This window comes from Hyperoodon ampullatus (genome assembly GCF_949752795.1).
Source record: "Hyperoodon ampullatus genome assembly, chromosome: 12".
NCBI lineage: Eukaryota > Metazoa > Chordata > Mammalia > Artiodactyla > Ziphiidae > Hyperoodon > Hyperoodon ampullatus.
The window spans coordinates 41,818,469-41,834,279 of NC_136925.1; the positions used below are offsets into that span (position 1 = coordinate 41,818,469).

Here is a 15,811-nt window from a genome sequence, read left to right on the forward strand (position 1 = left end):
GTAACTACCATATTAACAGAGTAAAAGAGAAAAACTGATTATGTCAATATTTTCAAAAAAAAACAATTGGTAAAATTTAATATCCATTCATAATTTCAAAAAACCCAAACTTCGGGCTTCCCTGGTGGCACAGTGGTTGAGAGTCCGCCTGCCGATGCAGGGGACACAGGTTCATGTCCCGGTCCGGGAAGATACCACATGCCGCGGAGCAGCTAGGCCCGTGAGCCGTGGCCGCTAAGCCTGCACGTCCGGAGCCTGTGCTCCGCAACGGGAGAGGCCACAACAGTGAGAGGCCCGCGTACCGCAAAAAAAAAAAAAAAAGATCAAGAGTAAATACGACAATTTTGTAGATGGCTAGTGGGAAGCTGCTGCATAGCACAGGGAGATCATCTTGGTGATTTGTGATGACCTAAAGGGGTGGGATAGGGAAGGTGGGAGGGAGGCTTAAGAGGGAGGGGTTATGGGGATGTATGTATACATATAACTGATTCACTTTGTTGTACAGCAGAAACTAACATAACATGGTAAAGCAATTATACTCCAATAAAGATGTATTTTAAAAAAAGAGTAAATAAGATAATTTTGAAGCTAAATAGGGAAGATCTGCTCCTGATATATATCATTACTTACAAAGCCAACAGTAATTACAACAGTATGATATTAACATGGGAGAACACAACCGAGGTTGGGGAATTCAGTGGAAAAAAATAACTTTTCAATAAATATGTTGGAACCACTAGCTCTTTATATCTAGAAAAATAAATAACAATAAGATCCTTACTATATACACAAGTAAAATGTCATATAAACTGAAGACCTATATGTGAAAAACCAATCTGTAAGCACACATAAACCTTAAGGATGAAAACTTTCATTACATCCGGATAGGGAAGGAAAAAGCTAAAAAAAATTTTATGGAGACTTTGAAGTGTAATTCTAGATGAGGAGAAAATATCTCTACAATAAATATAACTGACAAAGCCTTGATATCCAGAAAATATGAGGAATTCCTACAAATTACTAAGAAAAAGAGTACAGATCCAATAGAAAATGAGCAAAGAACATGAATAAGCAATTCTCAGATAAAGAGATCCAAATGCTCAAACTTATTAGTAATCAGGAAATGAAGATTAAACTAAGGAGATTTAGATTTCAAAGAATGAGAATGGCAAAAAATTTTTACATCTTACACTATCAAATATTGTTGAGGATGTAGGGAAGTATAAGCTCTAACACATCCTGGGAATATAAACTTAGGTACATTTTATAGAGCAACTTTGAAATACTGGCTTTACTACCAAATGTGATAGTTTTATTGTTAACATACCTCAAAATCTGAAAACTTAAGCACTAAAATTGATCTTATAAGGAAAATAAAAGGCTAAGACAAAACTTATGCAACTCTGTAATGAGAACACTAACAAAATCAATAATTGGTACCCGAGGAAATAAACTGCTCAGTCAGGCAGGCAGCTCAGTGTGGCTGGAGGCTGTCATAGGAGATATTTAAAATGCACAGAAAATAATAGTATGGAAATTCTGGGTACATTTTGATTAGGATGGGGCTGGCAGATGCTAAGACAAAGCAAATGGAAGTAGAGCTCTGAGCCAGAAGGCTGCCATTAAAGTACTGAGGAGAGGGTGAATCCTGCCATGAGTCACAGAGGGCACAATGCTAGGATGCAACTCTAGGGAAGGAGGAAGCCCTGGGTGGGTGTAGGTGCTCATTTCTAGCTGTTGTTTAATACAGTCAAAAGAGCCCCTGCTGCCAATGCAGCAGTGAAAAGAGGGCTTTTCCTTTCCTACTGAAGGCTGCAATTCTACTCCTCCTGTTCTGGCTCCTCTGGCTTAGAAAAATTTTATGCGAAACAACATGACTTCTAAGTAAAACTTTCATTATTCTCTTATTTACCAATCACGTATAAGGTAACTGTATTACAAAAACCCTGTTAGAATAGATGCTATCTAGGTAGAGTATAATACATACACCCTAAGACCTGGCAAATTACACTTCTCTATGTCTTCTGTAGAGAAACTCTTGCACATGGCCACAAGGTGACAGACCTAACACTGTTAACAACAGTGCAAAAGTGAAAACCATCTAATAGCTGTAGAGAACAGAAACACTTGTTTAGTCTTACAAAAGAATGCTAATCAGCAGCTAAAATGAATGACCTAGAAACATGTAAGAACAAGGATAGATTTCAAAGTTATTATTGCTGACACAAAAGATACTGAACATCATTATTAATGAGGGATATGATGATTAAACCATAATGAGATGCCGTTTCACACATACTAGGATGGCTATATAAAAAAGCACAGATAATAACAAGTGTTAGTGAGAACGTGGGGTTTCTGAAACCCTCATATACTGCTGGTGGGAATGTAAAACAGTGCAGTCACTTTGGAGAACAGTTTGGCAATTTATTAAAAATTAAACACAAATTTATCAAACGATCCAGCAATTCTCTTCCTTGGTATCTACTCAAGAAAAATGAAAATATATACCCATACAAAGACATAAATGTTCAGAGCAGCCTTATTCTTAAGGGCCAAAAAGTGAAAACAACTCAAATTTTCATCAACTGATGAATTAGTCAATAAAATATATCAGTAGAATGCAATACTACTAGGCAATAAAATGGAATGAAATACTGATAGAGATACTCCAATATGGATGAGCCTGAAAACATTATGCTAAGTGAAAGAAGCAAGGCACAAAAGATCACATTTTGCATGATTTCATTTACATGACATATCCAGAAAAGGCACATCTTCAGAGACAAGGAAGTAGATGAGTGGTTACTTGGGGTTGGAGGTGTGACTGCAAATGGACACAAAGAATCTTTTGAGAAGGAGCTATTCTAAAATTGAATTATGGAGATATTAGTACAACTCTGTAAACTTACTATAAATCACTGAATTACACACTTAAAATGAGTGAATTTTATGTTACATAAATTATACCCCAATTAAGTTGTTAAAAAACATAATGTTGAATGAAAAAGCAAGTTGCTTAATCTACGCAAAGTAGGAACACCATTTATGTAAAATCTAAAACCTAAAATAATAGTATATGGGCTTCCCTGGTGGCGCAGTGGTTGAGAGTCCGCCTGCTGACGCAGGGGACACAGGTTCGTGCCCCAGTCTGGGAAGATCCCACATGCCGCGGGCTGGCTGGGCCCGTGAGCCATGGCCACTGAGCCTGCGCGTCCGGAGCCTGTGCTCCGCAACGGGAGAGGCCACAACAGTGAGAGGCCCACGTACCGCAAAAAAAAAAAAAAAAAAAAATAGTATATGCTTTGGACAAACATATATAAGAAAACACAAAATCATATATTGTAACAGTTTGTACCAACTTCAGAATAGTGCTTACCTCTAGAGATGAAGAAAAGGTAAAAGAATGGGAGAGAGGTCTTTGCTACATCAATGATGTTTACTTCTTAGGAAAATAAAAAATTAGCTAACTCAACCAAATACTAATATCTCAGTGCTAGATACACAGGATGTCTGTTATGGTATTTTCTGTACACTTGAAAGAAAACCTCACCTTTGCTCAACTCTGTGTCTTTGTGGACTTCTACCATATTAGCCGGTGTACAGTGAGGAATTTCAGGAGACAGAACCTCAGAGTGCAATGTTAATTCAGCAGGGAACTCCTGGGATCCATCGCTGTAGTCCACAGATCCTGATAATGTTCTGCTTAATTAAAACATATCCTTTATAACAAACTATATATCAAAGCAATAAAATTAGTTCTGAGATCTATAATAAATAACCACTTACACAGAGAAATCATTCTGTTTGAGAATTTCCTGAAGTCTCTTCTGAAATTTTTTTTCACTTTCTGTTGCTGGCACAAACCTGCGATCTTTGAATTTTAAAAGTGCATTAAAAAATGTAGATAGCAAATGAATGAAATATTTTCCTTTTTCCTAGAAGAGCTTTTAAAATGATAGCTATTTCCTATCCCTGACACATATACCACCACCTAAAAGTAGTCCTATTATAAATCAAACAAAAGAGAAATGGTTGTTACTGAAGCTATGAAATTAAGCACTTAAAGTCAGTCTAAGATTAAGTTCTATAACTTAAATCTAAAAGAGAAAAACATTATTTTCTACCTATAAATGTATCATACACCCTGAACCCAGAAATTTTCCCTTTATAAAATATTTCTATTTTAAAAGGCATTAAAGGCATTCAAAACTTATCAAAGGATTTTTAGTGTCCAAGAGATTATAATACAAATTTTAACTGGACTTCAGTATAGGCTTACTACTGTATTTCAAATACATTTGCCTTTTGAATTATGTCTTCTATTTTTTTACCTTTATTTAAAAATTTTTGTTGTATCCATGGCATTACTTAAGCCCCTTCAAATTCTTTTTGAATATAGCAGGGTTTAGTAAAAAATAAAATGAGTATTTTCTTCAGAGATGTACAAGGTAATCAAAGTCAGAATTTATATGACATACCCAGAAAATAACAAGGGGGCAGAATTTCATGGGTGACATTTTCAAAGTGTAATGAATTAAACGAAGTGTTTCTAAGTCGGGATTCATGCTCTTCTGTAAGTATTCTATAGCTCATTTGGAAATACAAGAGGTTAAAACATACCACAGAATGAAAAAGGAGAAAAAGGTACTACCAGTGAAAACCAAGGCCAATGAAGATGTCAGTTTCTCATGCGAAGAGAAACAATGAGTGACACTTTGGAGGTACAGAATTATGGTTCAGAGCAATGAGAATAGGGAAAATATATATAGAAAATTTAAAGGTAGTTTGAAAAGCAAAATCTAATGTCAAGGTAAAAACTCAATGGCTTAAACTTTTCCATTAAAATATCCAGTTAAAAGAAAATCATTTATACCTTGTGATTCGGGTTGACTAATTTGAGAAGTTTCATTTTTGTTTCTTCGCCGTTGCTTTTCATCTTCCCATATGGCCTGTAGACCAGGGTTTCCACCAATTTGAGCTGTAATCATAATAATACTTCAATATTACAAGGGTCAAAGTGAAAAATACTTGCTTAAAAAAAAGAAATCCATACTTAAAAAAAATAGTCTTTTAAGAAAAACAATTACCTACTTTGTGTAATAAAACAGACAAATTATCCCAACCTATATTTACTATATTACTCCTTTTTTAGTTTTCCTACTAGTTCCCAAAAACACAGCAAGTGAGTAAGATTCAAACATTTGATGATAGCCAGCAGACCTAAAAGTCTCCTCCCTGCTATATAACCTGGAAATAAAAAAATTAAAAGGCAGAGCGTAGTAAATTCTTTTATAATGGCTAATTTATTTAGTGTCACACTTACTTTAGGTTCATGTCTATGCAAACAAACTCATATGAATGAAAGCATAAATGAAAAAATAATGACTATCTCATCAGAGGTACAGAAAAAAATCTTCATAACATTTTACATCCTCCTTCTTTAAATAATTTCACTTCCCTAGTAATGTTTTCTTCCCTCCTTTTTCCATCCTTTGGTCATGGATTTTTAAAAATAAAAACATAATATTAAGAATAACTGTGCATATACCTTCAATGTCCAACCGATTTAAGATATCAGCAGCTACAGCATCCACTTCTAATTCACAAGTACTCTGTGGTTCAACACCTTCCAGTATTAAAGAGCTATATTAAAGAAGTATCAAAAGACACAATAATTATATAAGAGAAAATTTTCTTAAGATTTTTATTACTTAACAATTTTTCATGTTTACGTGGTAACCAGAAAAGCCAGTGATATTGTATTAATCCACAATTATTCATGACATAATTGATACTCTGTGTGTATATACAAAGAAATGAAAAACAGGAAGAGAAACACAAAATTGACAACTCCACTGAGAAACTTTTGGAGTCTATTTTACATATTTTGGTTCATTATATTTTATAGAAAAGGAATGTACAATGTTTCAGCATGTGGGTCACATCCAGGGCAGGATGGGATAAGATAACAGAGGGACAACAGAGGGGATGCATCAAAAACCATACACACATGCAATTATTTGCCCAGAGGCATCTATCTCAGTAATCATAGATGGTTTTTACAAATGAGGAGGGAATATATATATAAAACAAGAGATGAGGGGAGGTGAACATACTGAAAAGTGGGCAAATGATACTGTTCTCCCTGCCCTCAACTACTGCTGAGCTGGGGAATGTTTAAAAATTTTCCATAACTATAGAATTGAGAAACCACATGAGTCCAATAGTGGGATCATAGCTAGGAAAAGAGGTGACACCATGAGGTCATTACTTTTTATGAGAACTACAGAGAACTATTCCCCACTAATGCTCTTTGACTCAAAAGCATTTTTGTTTTTCATCAGAGCCACATGAAAGATTTCAGATGACACCATATAAATGTCCCTGCTTGACAGAATAAACAAAAGACAACTAGTATGGATCCCAGTTTATCCATTCCAAAATTCAGATCTCCTACCAATAGGGACACCAAATGAAAAGGAGAGAACTTTTACTAGAAAGTGGGTGATAGAAGATTTCATTAATATTTGAAACATTTAAAAATGTTTTATGAGAAACATTAACAAAACCTCATTTTCCATTGTCTATACCTAAGGAATGGGTGTTTGAATAGAAATTTTGATGGAATATTAGAGATTAATTTGTTAAACCACAGAACTTTTACTATTTATATATATGTATAGACACAACACACACATATATCTTTTCACCATTGACAGAGAAGGGACATATTAGTCAACCTATCACAATATATCCATCCCTTTAACTTTCAGAAAAAGTAATTCTCAATATAGCTTGTCTTCTTTACCCATATAATTTACCAACATCAGTTATGCCATGAATTAAAGTACCAGGTAAAATAGTTTTTGGCCAAGTTTTCTCCTTTATACTAAAAAGTCTCACACTTTTGGAAGCGTTGTATTATACATTTCAAGGGTAAATTTTCCAGGAGTAGAACATTTGTGACAAAGGAGGGAAACAATAACATTAAAAAATGCAAAAAAAAAAAAAAACAATCTCTTGGGCTTCCCTGGTGGCGCAGTGGTTGGGAGTCTGCCTGCCGACGCAGGGGACGCAGGTTCATGCCCTGGTCCGGGAAGATCCCGCATGCCACGGAGCGGCTGGGCCTGTGAGCCATGGCTGCTGGGCCTGCACGTCCAGAGCCTGTGCTCCGCAATGGGAGAGACCACGGCAGTGAGAGACCCGTGTACCGCAAAAAAAAAAAAAAAAGCAATCTCATAGTAGAAATTTACAACTATTTCTTGCCTACTTCAGACATTCAGTATCGGAGGAGTTCCTAGGGAAAGGAAGTAGTTTTCAGAATTAAAAATTTGTTTCCAGTAAACAGAAGAAGTGTGAGTAAAAAAACTGAGGCAGCAAATACATGTAGACCATTCATTTTAGTCATGAAAGGTAGATAAGCAATACAATGGTATTTAGAAAGCCATGCCTCTCTGAACATTTCTGTTCATAGCTTAACACAACAGACAATTACAGTCAGTAATTACAATCACTGAGGGCGGAGCTCAGACGTCTACAGTTTTTTTGTTTTTTTGTGTGTGCTACGCGGGCCTCTCACTGTTGTGGCCTCTCCCATTGCGGAGCACAGGCTCCGGACGCGCGGGCCCAGAGGCCATGGCTCACGGGCCCAGCCACTCCGCGGCATGTGGGATCTTCCCGGACCGGAGCACGAACGCGTGTCCCCTGCATCGGCAGGCGGACTCTCAATCACTGCGCTACCAGGGAAGCCCTCCCCACAAATATTCAATATTTGGAAATATTTAGGGGTTATTTTTATTAAAAATATTCACCATTTAGGTTTTTTTTTTGGCTGTGTTGGGGTCTTTTTTGCTATGCGCGGGCTTTCTCTAGTTGCAGCGAGTGGAGGCTACTCTTCACTGTGGTGTGTGGGCTTCTCACTGCGGTGGCTTCTCTTCTTGCAGAGCACAGGCTCTAGGCATGCGGGCTCAGAAGTCGTGGCTCATGGGCTCTAGAGCACAGGCTCAGTAGTTGTGGCACATGGGCTTAGCTGCTACACGGCATGTGGGATCTTCCCGGACCAGGGATCGAACCCGTGTCCCCTACACTGGCAGATGGATTCTTAACCACTGCGCCACCAGGGAAGTCCCTCCATTTAGGTTTTAAATTATTATTTTATTATGCGATTTTTACTTGACAAGTTATAGGATGTCAATTTAGAATGTACATAGAAGATGGATGTTGGAGAGAAGTATAAACACATCCAGATTTCTTTTATTAATTAGGTAATAACTAGGTATATTTTCATGGTCTGTTCTTGAAATCTATGATCCATGTAATACACTAATGTTGAGATTTGCTTTTTTGATAAACTTATAAATAAAAAACAATTACAATAAAGGTTAAAATTAAATTATGCTAACCACTGATTTCTGAATAGAGTAGGATATATGTAAATAACCTTTCCTTTCCTTTACAACATAAACTAACCTTGGTATTTCGTCTTCTTCCCACCGAAATAAAGTACCAGTAAGAGAATTTCTTCCTGGTAGCTGATTCTTGCAAGATCCACTTGCACGTAATGGATCACCTAGAAATAAAAAGGTAAAAGGGGTAAGTTCCACTTTTAACTTACATATAATTACCCTTTAAGTATATTAGTAAACAACCCTTATGACCAGTTCCTAAAATTGTATCCTAAAAATTCATAAACATACCGGAATGCATATGCACAGTGGAGAGTAATGATTCCAAACCGACATGGGGAAAAGTATTTGCAATATATGGATATGAAAGAGAAATGGTCACAATACTTTCATACTACAAGTATGATACATTTAAATGCGCTACTGTGATAGGTATGCTTCAAATCTCATTTTAAAAATAACTAAGAATTTTTGTAGACTTTAAATTCTTAGGGTATTCTATATGAGCCTCAACTAAAATTCTAGTGGAAATCAGATTCCAGATAAAATTCAAAACATACTTTAATGCTAATCCCTGAATAAAAAGAAAATACACAATGCATTTCAAAAGTAATGGCAGTAACAATGAGTGGAAACCTGGGGCAAATGCAAATACAATTTGACGAGCAGTTGGAGGGAACTATGCATTTGCTTAGTTGTCCCAGCTGCAGAAACTGAGTCCTGGGGCCATGCTTTGGAAGTAGTCTCTAAATTTTAGCAATTTTTTTGTGATCTCTTATGGGAATTTAAATTTTCAGATAAAGAAAGCTTGAGTGAGTGGCATAGAAGGAATCCTAACATTAAGAAAGATATTAAATTTGCAATCCTCTCCAACTAAATTTGATACTTTTTCTTATTTGGTTAGCTTGATCACAAAATTATGTAATTAATTAGACTTACCATCTTTGCTATTTTAACAAAACACATAACAAACCATGTAACTGATTATATATACCTTCAGAAGCTTTTGAAGGCTTTGCTGTTATGTGGCTAGGGCATTTATATGAAATTACTTTGCAAGTTGTAAATTAAAACACAAATATTATTTTCTAAGAAATTTATATGAGTGAAAAATCTATACAAGTTTACTAATTCAAAGTTATCTATCACAGTATAAAAATTGACACTTTACCTCCACTTTATGTATTACTTTATTTTATAAATACATATATAATTCTTTTCACCTCTGGATGTTAAAAATGTAATATAAAGCCACTATGGAGAACTGTAAAAAAATCCCTCTGTGATGCTAAAAATATTTACTCTAAGTACTTCTATATACTTCACCTTAACAACAGTAATTAGCAACATCTCCATTTCATTTGGCAACTGAGTATATAACTGAATAATAAGACAAAATGGTATATGCATATGTAGTATTAAAATTTCTAAATATTTTTCACTTCTGAATTTACTTTCAAAAGACTACATTATGTACTAAATTAACTTGTCTTACAAGATTAAAATGTTAAGTTGTGCATATATATGCAACATATTTACAATAAGAAGTTTACTGTCCATTTAATTATGCATCTGATATTACATGACAAAATATAATACAAAAAAATTCACCTATTCTTTTCATGATTTCATTATAATCTTTTATCTATTTTTTTAAACAAAACAAAAACCTAAAATAAACATTTCACCATACTTGAAATTTCCCTGCTTTTAACTTACCCCAATGAAATTTCATATATTTCTGCCTTCAAATTGTAAAAATTTTCCGTATTTTGAAAAAAAATCCCTTCCAATATTCATCTAACTTTTATAACTAAAATAAATGGCTTACATATATTTGCTAATTCAAACTTTCCTCATGCTTTTTCACCTACTGGAAACAAACTTTTGTAAAACTGAGCTCCTTTTCCTATAAATACCTCCCGTACACTCTCTAGAACCTTTTCCATTCATCAGTTCTTCTTGAACTCCCAGCTATGTTTGACACTAATAACCAAACTGTTATTCTTTTTTCCCCCAATAACCTTTATATTTTGGAATAATTTTAGATACAGGAAAGTTACAAGGATAGTACATTTTCTGAATCTGCTTACCACACCCCTCCCATTGTTACCATTTTACATTATCAAAGCACATCTGTCAAAACAAAAAAACTGACACAGATACCTTCCTATTAACTACACTATACACTTTATTTGAATTTCAGCAGTTTATCCACTACTGTCCATTTTCTGTTTCAGGATCCAATGTAGGGTACCACATTGTAGTTAGTTATCATGTCTCCCTAGTCTCCTCTGGTCTATTTCTCAGTCTTTCCTTGTTTTTCATGACCTTGACAGTCATGAGTACTGGTCAGTTCACCTATAGGACGTCCTCCAATCTGGGTCTGTTGATGTTTTCCTCATGATTAGATTGTTATTATGGGTTTCCATGAAGAATACCACAGAGGTGAAGCATCCTCATCATATCATATGAGAGGGGACACGATATCCATATGCCATCACTGGAGACGTTAACCATCAATACTTGGTTAAGGTACAATTTCATGGGTTTCAAGAATGCATAGAATCATACCACCATGCCAGTAACATACAGAATAATTCCTTCATCTTAAAAGTTCCCCTATATATTGGCTTTGTAGTCAACATTCTCCTCTTCTCCAACTCCTGGCAACCACTAATATGTTTTACATTTCTATAGTTTTGCCTTTACCAGAATGTTGTATGAATAAAATCAAACAGCTTGTAGCCTTTTGGGTCTGGCTTCTTTCACTTAGTAAAATGTATTAAAGATTCATTGATGTTGTATGAATCAAGAGCTTGATGTGTTTTACTGATAAATAACATTCCACTGTATTGGTATATAACAGTTTATCCATTGCCCCATTGAGTGGACATCTTGGTTACTTTAGATTTTTAGCAATTATGAAATAAAGTTGCTATATACATTTGCATACAGGTTTTTAGGTGGACATGAGTTTTAAATCACTTGGTAAACATACAGGAGTGTAACTGCTGGGTCATATGGTAAGTCTATATTTAACATTACAAGAAACTGCCAAACTGTCTTCCAAAGTGACTACACCATTTTGCCTTCCCACAAGCAATAAATGAGAGTTGATGTTGTTCCCATCCTTACCAGCATTTGTTTATTGCTAGTTTTTTTTGGATTTTAACCATTCTAATAGGTGTGTAATGGTTGCTCTTTCTGGTTTTAAAATGCATTTCCCTAATGATATATACTGTTGAGAATCATCTATTCCTGTTTGCCATCCTTATATCTTCTTCTTTGTTCAAGTGTCTGTTCAGGTCTTTTGACCATTTTTAATGGGGTTGTTTGCTTTCCTGTTATTGAGTTTTAGGAAATTCTTTATATATTCAAGATATAAGTACTTTATCAGATATGTAGTTTGAAAATATTCTCTCCCAGTCTGTGACTTATCTTTTTATTCTCTTAATATTATTTTTTACAGAGAAAAAGTTTTTAACTTTGACAAAATCAACTTGTCAGGAGATTTTCTCATTGTTTTCTTCTAGAAGTCTGATAGATTTACATTTTACATTTAAGTCTATGATCCATTTTGAGTTAATTTTTATACCAGGTATGAAGTATCTGTCTGGTCTCTTTTATTTTTATTTTCTGGCATATGGATATCCAATGATTCCACCACCTAAGACGAAGTTCTAGATTTGGGAATCTCTTTTAGTCCCAGGAGATTCAAACTGAAATGTCTCAAAGTTGTTCCACTTCCTAGTTTGGGTATATCTCTTTGAAACCCTACCTTATTCTGGAGGGTTCCATCCTGTCCAGCAGGCCCTGAGTTGTTTCTGGCTCCCTCACCTAGTAAGGCTGTCTCAATGGAGGCAGCCAGGATTAGCAAACCCCTCAGGGCAAAGGCTGTTTTCAGCATTCTATTTCCTCTTTTGGCCAGTACTTCTTTATTGTTTATAATCTCTGTGATAGATTAAAATTTAAAAAAAAATCTTACCTAGTTATTAAATTGGTTTTAGTAGGAGGGTGGATCCCAATAACCTAACCCACCATTCAGAGGGAATAAGTCCTCCCTGGTTACTTTTCAGAGCACAGTTTGGGTATGGTAGGAGAAACCCAAGGAGTTAAAACAGAAAAGAATAGCTGGTAAACAACAAGAGAAAAAAAAGCTAACTTTTGCTTTTAAAAGTTTGTCAGTGAAAAAGAAGAAAATAATTATAACTTAAAGGACAGCAGGGTTGGAGGGAAAATGTTGGTTTCACTTTGTTTTAAGTAGAGGAGAAGGAATCCAACAATAAAATGCAAAAGATGTTACAGCATTTTAACCAGAAATTCTATTCCTAGGTATATGCCCAAGAGAAATGAAAACATATGGCTACACGAATACTTGCACATGAATGTTCACAGCAGACCTGTTCATAATAGCCAAAAGGAGGAAACCCAAACATCCGTCAATTGATGACTCAATAAATGATGTAGCATATTCATAGCAGAATATTACCTGGCCATAAAAAGGAATGAAATACTGATATATGCTACAACATGGATGAACCATGAAAACATTAGGCTAAGTGAAAACAAATAAACATGATTCCATTTATATGAGATGTGCAGAATGGGCAAACAGAGAGACAAAAAGAAGATTCATGGTTGCTAAGGGAGGACTGGGGGTGATTGATAAAGATTTCCTTTAGAGGTGTTGAAAATGTTCTAAATTTGATTGTGGTGATGGATGCACAGCTCTGTGAATATATTAAAAACCACAGAGGTGTCCATTTAAATGAATGAATTGTAAGGCGTGTGAATTGTATCTCAATAAAGCTATTACCAAAAACTTTAATTCTGAGATTCTTTTCTTGATAAACTCTAAGACATTTTTGCATATTTCTTTTTATTCCTTATCCACTCAGCATTTATTTTCTAAATATATATTATTTTATAAATCATAAATTACATAATACTTGTTTCAAAGCTTTAATTTGAACTTGCAAAATTAACCTTACTTTTCCTCCTTGCTTTTCGGAACTTGACAGCAGCCAGATTTATTAAATTCATTCCATACAGATTGTAGTCAATGAAGAGCTGTAGGAGGTAGGGAATATGCGCTTCATGAGGCTGATAAAATTTATTCATTATGGCTCCACTTTGCAAAAGTTCACATATCCTAAATTAGAAAAAAAAAGTTATATAAAATTATGTTTCCTAAAATGTTAAGTCAAACGGTGATTATACAAATATAGAGAATAAAACACATTATACTAACACACAAAATTTTGATTTCAATTACACTGCAAATTTGTATTTTGTTGGAAATTGAAAGTTTATAATCAAGTTTTAAAGTAAGCTGCATGCTCTGAAAGAAAATGACAAAAAATGCCTTGAATGAAGAATATTTTGACTTCTAAAACTAATTTAATGCTAACTATACTGAAAAACCTAAAATGTCAAAAGGATTTTTAAAATATTAGCTTTTTTAAAAAGTTCAGAAAAAAAATTGAAAAGATTATACAAAAATTCTAAAAAGGACATATGACTCAATCAACCACACAGAGATGTTACCACTTTTGATATTTTTATTCTCTGAGTTATTTTTCCTTCATGATGGGGAATACAAACAATAGGCAATTATAAATAGTGCAAGTGCTATGCAGGGGAAGTATATGAAACATCTAGAAGGGATATTAACCAGACTGTAGCTTCTGCAAAGCCTTCTTGAAGAGAAGTCTCTAAAGCAGGAGACTAAACAATGAGCTGGAAATACTTTTCTCAGAGAGAAGAGTATTTCATGCGAATAAAATTGCACATGTAAAGGGTCACAAGAAAATGTGGTTTATTCAAGGACTGAAACCACTGAGTGAGGCTTAGAGACAGAGGCTATGGTGGTGGTGGGGGGGAGGGTAGAGAGGTAATGAGAAGTCAGATCATGCAGAGCCTATTAAAGACATCTGAAAAGGTGGTGGAATTTGCCTGTGAAGTGAAGAGCAGGAAAATGAAATGACCAGGTTAGCTAGAGAATGCAGAACACTAGAGACAGAGAGTGAGAGATTACTGTGGAAAAACTAAGATGATGGTGGCTTTAACAAGGATCATGGAAATGTGTTGACTCAGGAGACATATAAGGAATAAAATGGTCAGGACTTGATGACTAACTAGATATGGAGGGTGAGACAATATGAGTTGAGGATAATGCCTAGATATTGGTTAAGCAGCTAGTTGGTGGTGCTACATTACTGGAAGAAAACAGGTTTGTTTGGGGATTTTATTTGGAGAGGAACTGAAGACAAACTCAGTTTTAGACATACTGGAGTTTAGGTATACTGGAGTATTCAGGGAGATTTCTATAAAAATATTAGAAATAAATGATAATAAAGATGAGGATAAGGATAATTTTATTAACAGAGTAGAGGAAGCAAACATATTTTGGGGCACTATGTACTGGACACTGTGTTAGGTGCTCTAAATGCTTAATCTCAAGTAATTCTTACTACAAACCTATGGTACTACTATCTCCATTTTATAAAGAGAGAAACTGGGTCTTAGATCAAAATGTTGTCCAAAATCACACAAATAAAAAGTGGAAGAGCTAAAATTCAACCCAAATTTTCTCTGACTTGACCCCTCACTCTTAACTATAGTGCTATTCTATTTATCCAGTAGATAGATGGTTTGATATACTGGTCAGGAGCTCTGGAGGAAAATTCAAGCTACTGATATATATTTGGAAGCCAAATGCATAAAGATTTTTAAAAATGGGAAAATATAAGACTGTAAAGTGAAGGGAACACATAGAGAGAAAAAAAATCAATGCCTAAGACAAAAGTCCAAGAAACAGCCACAATGTTAAAAGAGGAATCACAAAATGTTGTAAATATGAATGACTAGAAAGGTATGAGGAAAACCAGAAAAGGTTTACATCAAAGCAGCCTTATTTTAAGGTACCTAAGCACTGACAAGTGGTCAAAAGGTAAGGACAAAGAGGTGTTAATTGGGTTTAACAACACTGAGGTCACTAATGAAGGCAATTTGAGTGAAATGGTTGAAGTAGAGCCTATATTGGAGTAAGTTAAAGAGTGAATGGGAGGTAAGACACTGAACACACAAAGTATAGATAAATTCTTCTGGGAGGGGACTTCCCTGGTGGCGCAGTGGTTGAGAATCCACCTGCCAATGCAGGGGACACGGGTTTGATCCCTGCTTGGGGAAGATCCCACATGTTGTGGAGCAACTAAGCCCATGTGACACAACTACTGAGCCTGCGCTCTAGAGCCTGCGAGCCACAACTACTCAGCCTGCGCGCCACAACTACTGAAGCCTGCATGCCTAGAGCTCATGCTCTGCAACAAGAGAAGCCACCGCAATGAGAAGCCCATGCACTGCAAGTAAGAGTAGCCCCCACTCGCTACAACTAGAGA

General features: G+C 35.3%; 1 protein-coding gene across 1 annotated transcript in view; it reads right to left on the reverse strand.

Annotated features, from left to right (window-relative positions):
- Window positions 1-15,811, reverse strand: part of REV3L (REV3 like, DNA directed polymerase zeta catalytic subunit) — a gene marked incomplete at its 5' end in the record, with an annotated part of 186,822 nt that overhangs the window by 104,019 nt on the left and 66,992 nt on the right. Inside the window, 6 exons of the mRNA XM_079716335.1 lie at window positions 3,554-3,702; window positions 3,790-3,874; window positions 4,877-4,981; window positions 5,552-5,646; window positions 8,473-8,572; window positions 13,403-13,563. Of these exons, the coding sequence (XP_079572461.1) occupies window positions 3,554-3,702; window positions 3,790-3,874; window positions 4,877-4,981; window positions 5,552-5,646; window positions 8,473-8,572; window positions 13,403-13,563 (695 nt within the window). The remainder of the gene's footprint in view (window positions 1-3,553; window positions 3,703-3,789; window positions 3,875-4,876; window positions 4,982-5,551; window positions 5,647-8,472; window positions 8,573-13,402; window positions 13,564-15,811) is intronic.